At 34.7% G+C, this 9,053-nt stretch overlaps 1 protein-coding gene across 2 annotated transcripts; it reads left to right on the top strand.

The window, feature by feature from the left end:
- Window positions 1-2,200: 2,200 nt before the first annotated feature.
- Window positions 2,201-9,048, top strand: LOC104223582 (UDP-galactose transporter 1). 2 transcript variants are annotated; one of them, XM_009775040.2, is made up of 5 exons: window positions 2,201-2,621; window positions 5,700-5,949; window positions 6,220-6,427; window positions 7,525-7,756; window positions 8,439-9,048. In XM_009775040.2, exons 1-5 carry the CDS (start codon window positions 2,511-2,513, stop codon window positions 8,658-8,660), a joined length of 1,023 nt encoding a protein of 340 aa, XP_009773342.1. In that variant the 5' UTR covers window positions 2,201-2,510; the 3' UTR covers window positions 8,661-9,048. The 2 variants fall into 2 exon arrangements, with proteins under 2 accessions (XP_009773342.1, XP_009773343.1); XM_009775041.2 differs by lacking the exon at window positions 2,201-2,621 and adding an exon at window positions 5,286-5,399.
- Window positions 9,049-9,053: the final 5 nt, after the last annotated feature.

The raw sequence follows: 9,053 nt of genomic DNA, 5'->3' as shown, positions 1-9,053 counted from the left end.
GCTTGAACTTGATTTGTTCTTCGTTCTTGAGCTTGAACTTGATTTGTTTTTCGTTCTTGAACTTGAAGCTTAAAACTTGTGGAGGAATTTGCAGCGTTTGATCCACGAGCTCTTTCATGTTTCTTGTTATAACTTCTAGTCTCTTTTCTGAGTTATGAAGAGCCCTATTTATAGTTGTGGAAGGAAGGAGTCATGATAAGAACAAACTCTTTCCGACCAATCAAATTGAAGTGTGACATGACCGCATTTGATTGGCCAGAACATGTCACTTGCACACGTGGCGCGATTTCATTTGTCTTTTAGTGTGACTTGTCATGCCTTGTCATTTTGACACGTGGCATGATCCTATTGGCTCTTTTGTTTGACTTGGCGTGCCACATCATTTCACGCGTGACACCAAACTGGGCCTCTAGGAAGATGATATCTTGGGCTTAATGAAGTGGGTTCATCACTTTAGCCCAATTAAATGGGCTAGCCCAATGGATTAAGACTCATTTATTTAATCCATATATATTGGACCTATATAATTAATTCATTTATATATTAGCCCATAATATTTATTTGGACCAATGTATCTTGAATTTAAAATATAGTCCAAATTATTTTATGGATTTAATTTAAGTAAAATTTATATGCCTACATGGTCATATAAAATAAAGGTCACAAAAAATAAGGTAGAAAACCAATATTTATTGTTATTTTATTATAATCATTCAAATTTTAATTGATAAAGTTATTTTTTAGACCCTTGAATTATAGTAAAAGAGAAATGATAGCCGGAACAATGGTAATATCACAATGGAAGTTTAGCTTTGCTTTGAATGGCAAATACTCACGTTAGTTTTGATTTAATAAATATATTACACGTCATATAATTCAATATATTAAGATTTTTACATAGTTCAAATAAAAAAAATATAATAAGTAAAATTTCAGCTAATTTTAACGTCTTAAAAGTTAGAAAAATAATTAAATGATTCTTTTGAGTGTAAAATTAATTTTCTTGATTTCTTTTTATATTTCTTATATTTGTCGAAGGATATCTAACAATGGAAATGTAGCTTTTCTTTGGATGGAAAATCACTCACGTTAGGTTTGATAATTAATGTGTTACACATGTTGCCAAATATTATGACTTTTTACATATATACTTCAAAAAAGAATTAAGGAAAGATATAATAAGAAAAATCTTAGGTGATTTTAAAGTCCTAAAAAAATTAGGAGAAATAATAAAATGATTAATTTGTCTAGTATGAAATCAAGTTTTAGAGGGTAAAAAAGGTGAACGACATTTCGCTAAAGGCCTTCGTGCTTTTAATATAGTATATATATATATATATATATATATATATATATATATAAAGTATATATATTATTTCTGATGAGGTTATATTGAATATATTTTTAAAAATGAAAATTCATATTTAGTAAGATACTTGAGTTGTGCTCTATAAATAATTTGAATAAATATGCTATTATTGTTATTTATTATTTGTTTACTATTTAAAATCGTGACACCGCTTATTAAAAATTCTGCGTACACCATTGTGTTTTACGAAATGTTTTTTTGAATAAACATTTTGAAGTAGTATAAAGTAGGAATATTCATCGGTAAGAAAAACTTTTAAAACCAAGAAAAATGAACTGAAGTTTATATATTTGAAAGAGGGATTTATTTGGAGAGGCAAAATCTTTTAAATATAAAAGAAACATAAATTTTGGTAGGAAAGAATAGGAGTGTAGAAGCTCATGAATTCTCAATGAGTAAACAAATATATCCATTTAGAACCTTTAAGATCAGAGACATGTTATATCGAGTAAAAATAAAAATATATGTGAGCATATAATTATTTGCCTCTATAACAATGCGCTATTTCCCACCATTGTAATATTTTAATATATCATTTCTTATACTTTAGGATTTCATATCATCTAACAATTTGTCTTAATATTTAGTGACCTTAATAGTGCTCCAAGCTAAAGTAGAATATAGGACATTTTAAAACACATAATCAAACTTAGAAATTAGAATAGTCAAGAATAAATAGGATAAATTAAGATATTGCATATAAGAGTGGAAACTTGACAATTTCCAAACAAAAATAGAAAAAGAAAAAAAAATACTAGTGCCCTTATTTGCAAAATGCGACGCATTTCATTTACTAATATTTCTTGAGATCTGAGTCCCCATTCAGTAATTATTCTTATTCCAATAGAGAATTGTCCTTTTTGAGCGAGGGCGAGGGCGAGGGCGAGGGCGAGGGGACCGGGTAACGAAGGCGAGGGGGTGCGTGTGAAGTACTATTACTATTACTACCTCTCCTGTCCGAGTTCTCTAAATCTTTTTTTTTTTTTTAAGCGAATTATGCTTTCAGCTTAGCTTGCTTTGCAATTTCCTTCTTCCCTCTTTTTAAATTATAGTACAAGATTTGGATTTAGGTTTGTTTTTCTAGATCTTCGTTGCTAATTATATAGGGAGAACGAGTTAGTGAAAGAGCGTAAGTGAGAAAATGGAGGAAAGTAGGTTGTGTCAGTGGAGTGTGATTCGATCCGTATTAGCCATTCTTCAATGGTGGGGTTTTAATGTCACTGTTATTATCATGAATAAATGGATCTTTCAGGTGAGTGATTTTTCCCTCTTCACATCTCGAATTTTCAATTCCTTATTTCTGTCATGTGTGGATTTCTTCTCAATTTTCCTGGTTTTCACTGTTCTCTATCTACTGATCCTGTTTTTATTTCTGTATTTAAATCACATTTCATTATGGTAGCAGTGGTTTTCAAATTACAATTCGGTTAGTACCTCATCGGGGTATTGATATCAGTAAATGCAATAACCATGTGCGCGAAACTTGGACTCAACAGGTGGTTTTTAGTCTTGGTGTTCAAACCAAGCAAAGTTGTAGCACGATCTTTGCTGGCAATTTGTCTTTGTCTGTAGAGATTGAACTGGAGCTAGCTTATGTTTTGTCAGTATCTCCTTTGTTAAACAAAATTCAGGACAAGATTCGAAGTTTATCTCTTCTTATTTATAGCTACAAAGTTATTCTTCCTTTGTCGTTTGTATTGCTGAATGATCTCCTTTCCTCATTTCAAGTGGTGCCAATTTTCGGTTTATGAGCATTCCTTAGTGGAATTTGGGTTCTTGTTTTTGTATGTTGGACTATCTGAAATTTATTTATTCATGAATTTGCTTAATTGTTATACTGTGATGGGTGGTAGCCAGAAATGAAAGTACTCCTACTGTTCACCTTATCTGCAAATTTCTATTCGTTGTTTGCTAAAGTAAGTATCCTTCTTTCTGGAGTAATATTAGTGGTGGTGGGATAAATTAAAAGAAGTATGAATGGAAGACCAGATTTCAAATAGTGGTGTTTAACTGGTAGGTATTCGTGCTTGAATGCGTTTTACAATTTTACGATGACTAGGGTTGAAACAGTAAAAGAAGGAACAACGCATAAACAATCCCAGAATGACTGATAGGATTGACTGTCCTTAAGGGTTGTCATTTGTTATGCGGTCCTCATTCTTCCGGTGATTCAGAGTATTGTTTTAACCTTATATTAGCTACACACTTTCGAGCTTAGCACCAAAAGAGGCACATAGAAATGCATCAATTATATCGCCTCAAGCAAGGAGCACGACAGAGTCGTGGATTGAATTTCCTGACATCATAACCATGAACATCGTCTCCTCAAATTGAAGAACACTTTCTTCTATAACATGGTACCAGGCTAGCTTGCACGCACCTCAACTAATTTCACTGGGTACCTGCTACCTCCCACTAGTATAGTTACTGGGTAACTCTCTACCAAGGTTTAGAAATATGTGAAGAAATAACCTAGTGTTTTGTCTCCACTATGAGTTAGAACTTGAGACCTCATGATTCTCTACCCACTTCATTGACCACTAGGCTACACCAAATAAGAACACATAAAGCAAGACAAAATGGAAGTCACTTTCTTGTCTAAAGATATTGTTTGCCTTTTTGCTTTATCTTTAAAAAACTTTATGTGCTTTGCTTCGTCTATGGCTGGTCAACACTAGCTACTGGAAATTATCAAATTTGTGGGAATGAATGTTGGCCTGCTAAGTTCCAGTATGTCCACAAGATGCTGTCGCGGAAATATTGATGTCAAGATGGATGTCCGATCATAAAAGATTAGACAAGATAAAAGGTGATCACATTCGGCAGAAGGTGCAAATAACACTCGTTGAGTATAAATGAGAGATGGTTGTTTAGATAGTTTGATCTTATCTAGCGTACATATCGAGATGTACCAGTTCGTAAATGTGAAATCATGATGGCTGAATATCTTAAAAGGTGGACGAAGTAGACCAAAAATCACCGTGAAGGAAGTTGTATCAAAGTATTTACTATCACTTTGAATCCATGGAGATTTTAGGGAAAATTAGGGGGAAAGGGGTTGCTCGGTGCACGAAGCATCCCGCATTCACGCCGGTTCATGGGAAGGGCCGCACATCAAAGGGTTTGGTCTTATGTAGGCAGCCTATAACGACGAAAAAAAGAAATCTATATAGGCGATATTAACTAGTTGAATTTAAAGCTTAGTCTTGTTGGCATGGTTATATTAGTGCAATATTTGCTAGGAGAATTAATCTGGTTGGGACATTTGTAGAAAGTATAAAACATAGAGTACTTCTAGGGTTAGAGAACTTAAATTATAATATATTTGAATGGGATGAGTCTAAATGGAGTGAAATGGATAGTGGCCACCCCCGTCAGCTTGGTATTGAGGCTTTAGTTGAGGTTGTTGTTGTATCGGTATTTCCAGAATGTACTTTGCTGTAATTATGATACTCCTGGAGCCAGTTTCATGGCAGGGTATTGGAGATTCGGTGTCAAATTTCTCAGAGGTGAATTTACATCTGATTATGTTTTAGGCTGTGATTATCTTGTGGTCCTGATCAACTGTGAAGGCTTCCACTGTGTACTAATTTGACTGCAGTAATTTGTTTTTTGGCTGTGGTCTATTCCCTTCTTTTAAAAGTGTTGCTTGTCGTGAAGCAATCCTAATTGGTTACTGAGGACTTGAAAAGAAGCATTTCACTTTTAGAGAGGTATAGCCTGCATGAACATTTCCTACTTGCCAAAGCAGTTTCAATTCTAAGCTCCAGACTTTTTGTAGCCATTGAGCACTCTTGCCCATAGACTCTGCGCAAACATACAGTTTACAAACATGTGGTCTCTGGATTCATCCTGGGCTTGACATAGGACACAAGTTGGATTAACAGGTAGTCCCCATTTTATCAACCTGTTAGTTGTCAATAATTTACCTTGCAAATGTAGCCACATGGTAAACTTGGCCTTGGTCGAGCATCATTTTTGAACACCAAGCACTTCCATGGACTCGTGGACAGTCAGGTAATAGTTTCAGGTAAATGTTCCCGATCATACTATGCTTCTGTGAAGGAGAACATTGAACTTGTTCAAGCGTACTTCTAGCTCCTATAATCTGTCTAACCATCCATGATGCTTGTTGTGGCATAGTGATCTCATTCAAATATTTTCATCTCAAGTTAGTTGGAGATGATGCATGTTCTAGATGTTCAATAACTTGTACTTAATTTATCTTGTGTTGTTGGAGATATTGTTATCTCTTTATAACTTCTATTGTCAAGTGTATGAGGTATGGTCTGAAAGAACTAATAATATGTTGATCTTTTGTCCTTCGCAGAAAATGGATTTTAAGTTTCCCTTGACAGTATCTTGCATACACTTTATTTGCTCAGCCATTGGTGCATACTTGGTGATTAAAGTGCTAAAGCTTAAACCTCTTATTGTGGTTGACCCTGAGGATCGCTGGAGAAGGATTTTCCCCATGTCATTCGTGTTTTGTATCAACATAGTGCTGGGCAATGTCAGCCTGCGCTACATCCCTGTTTCATTTATGCAAACGATAAAGTCATTCACCCCTGCAACTACAGGTGATTTTTGGGTAGAGCATTTATTATTTTTTAATAAATAATTTATGAGACAAGCTTGTTGTGAAAAATGTAATAGCACACAACAAAGCAATTTAGCAATTCTTCATAACCTTTGCTTCACCTGTGTGCTTATATGTTTCGGGATATGGATTAGTAAATCTTTTAAGTCCATAAGTCATATTACAAACTTTTACATCTCATTGTGCTGATTTTTCCATTTCTTTCCCCTCTAACAATGGAGGACAACTGACTGCTATGTCTTTGGAACAGTTATTTTACAATGGCTAGTTTGGAGCAAGCACTTTGACATGCGGATTTGGGCTTCTTTGATACCTATTGTTGGAGGAATTCTCCTCACCTCCATCACAGAGCTAAGTTTTAACATGTTTGGATTTTGTGCTGCCTTATTTGGTTGTTTGGCTACTTCCACAAAGACTATTCTTGCAGAGTCTCTACTGCATGGTTACAAATTTGACAGGTAATGACCCCTCTCTCTCTCTCTCTCTCTCTCTCTCTCTCTCTCTCTCTCTCTCTCTCTCTCATATACTTACTTTTCCACCCTTTGTTAGGAAGGTTCTGAGACCGGTTTTAATTTCTTTTTCCATGGGAGAAACCGCAGTCTAGGTGGGGTATAGGTCATAGTTCCTCTGCAGGTTTCATCACCTTGTTGATGCTTTACCTTGGCATATCATCACAAAATAGTGAACAAGCTAAAAAGGAGGAGATGACTATCTTAATCCCTCCTATCTGGATTCCAACCAAAGATATAGGTCCTATGATGACTTTAGGCCTTAATTTAGAATGAAATTGAACTCGAGATAAAAATTTGCAACTCATGATCAGAAAAATTACTTTTGTTTTTTACAAGGAAAAAGAATATCACATACGTAAAAAGAAATAACTAAGGAACTCAACCTCTTTATTTTTCTTTTTTCGGAAATTCACTCAGTTTTGCTAATCCTTGTCTATTACTAGCCTTTTAGAGGATAATATAAGTACTAATGAAAAGAATGTTTAAGATTATAATATAAAACTGTGAGGGAAAGACAGGGAGTCTGCAGTTATTCTTAAATTATATGTGTTTCATTTATCTCTAGAATTATCAGCAGGTTCATTATAATTCAGCAGACTAATTGGAGCCAAATTTGTGTTATCCATTTCTATTCTGTAGTTTATTTTCAAAACTCACATTGTATTTCAACTCAGAATATAGGCTTATGGCTTCTAAAACCTAAATCCTTGTTTACACAAAATCTTACAAGAAAATATAACAAGGCATTATCAGAATTGGAACTTGCAATGACATGTTAACCGTTTGTTCACCAGTTTGGGTCATTTCATTTTCGTATGCTTTCTTTTGTCATAAAAGGGCTGCAATCCTCTTGAGTACAACTTCATAATCAAAATTTGTATTTACCTATCAACAGAAAAAAGAAAAAGAACAGAGTTGGCTCCCCAGATTAAGTTGTACATGTGTTCATAATCAACAAAATTTTCTTAAGATTTTGAACGCTGCTCTTAATTTTGGCATCATCATTTTTGCACGTAATGTTCATTTACTTTTTTATTTTGTAGCATAAACACGGTATATTATATGGCTCCTTTTGCCACAATGATCTTGGCAGTACCAGCTTTACTACTGGAAGGCCCTGGAGTAGTGGCATGGTTGCAGACGGGTCCCCCACTTCTTTCATCCTTCTGCATTATTTTTGGTTCTGGTCTGTTGGCTTTTTGCCTCAATTTCTCTATCTTCTATGTCATTCACTCAACCACAGCAGTCACCTTTAATGTCGCTGGAAACCTTAAGGTACAAGCTATGCTCTTATTTTGTTTATTAATGCTTTTGGTTTGTTTCTTGTAAGAAAGTTTTTCATATATACATTTTCAGAGTCATGCATAGCCAGAGCTAACAATTTTATTGCCCGTGCATTTGCACTTCTAATAATTCTTTATTATCTGTTAGCTCATTTGATTTGGCATGTTCAATTGCATTTTGGTGGTTTGGTGCATTAACATTGCTAAACAACATGAATTTATAGATCTTATCATGACACATATGCATGTATACATGTGCCAAAATTATCTTAGGGACCAATATGAGCATATCTTGTAGGACGTTGCTTTTACCTGATCTCATCAACACTTAATAAGATGCTGACAAAGTAGAAATTTGATTCATTACTTAAACCTATGAAAGTGAAAATATGGATTGAACTTTTCAAATCAAGCTAATCTTGAGCTAGCCTTGATTGCATGTTAAATAAGACAATACAAACAAATATCTCATGAGTTGACCATTTCAAACACTGTCCACCTAATGTGTCTGCTTATGTTTTTGATGTCACTACGTTCCTTACCGAAGTAATGGCATCTAGATCTGTTATTGTCTTATATATAATGGTCTCCAGTTGATTAGAAAACTAAATGTACTGTTGTATTTATCAACGTTATTGTCTTTCAGTGAAAAATTCTTGTGAATATCTTTGCAGGTTGCAGTTGCTGTAACTTGTTCATGGCTCATCTTCCGAAACCCAATCTCAATGATGAATGCGGTTGGATGTGCTATAACGCTTATCGGGTGTACATTCTATGGGTACGTGAGGCACATGCTCTCACAACAAACTCCAGGCACTCCTCGGACACCTCGGACCCCAAGAAAAAGTATGGAGTTTGTCCCTCTAGTAAACGAGAAGTTGGAGGATAAAGTTTAGTGTCAGGTGTGCTTGAAACAGGAACTAGGTAAAACTTTGATATAGAAGAGAAGTATAAAGAAGAAACAAATCGTTCATTGTTGTCTAATTTACCGTTTAGGTATATCGAATTCTGGAACTCTTATTTAACTTATTTATTTACCTTCATACCCTGCTCCCAATTGGCTAGATTTGGTTTTTGTTTTTGCGTATAGAAGAGAAGCACAGAGAAATGGTTCTTTCACTTTTGTCTAATGTACCAATTAGGTAATTCCGGTACGAGTGATTTTATTTTGTGCCTTACACTACTTGTGTGGGGCTTTTTTTTATCTCACATATTTGTGTAATTTTTCCTCCAACAAACATTGGGACCCAACTTTTATGAGAAGGATTGTTGTATTTCGAGGCATAGTG

The sequence above is a fragment of the Nicotiana sylvestris genome, chromosome 6, assembly GCF_000393655.2.
Source record: "Nicotiana sylvestris chromosome 6, ASM39365v2, whole genome shotgun sequence".
NCBI classification, from domain to species: domain Eukaryota; kingdom Viridiplantae; phylum Streptophyta; class Magnoliopsida; order Solanales; family Solanaceae; genus Nicotiana; species Nicotiana sylvestris.
This window is presented reverse-complemented; position numbering and strand designations above follow the sequence as displayed.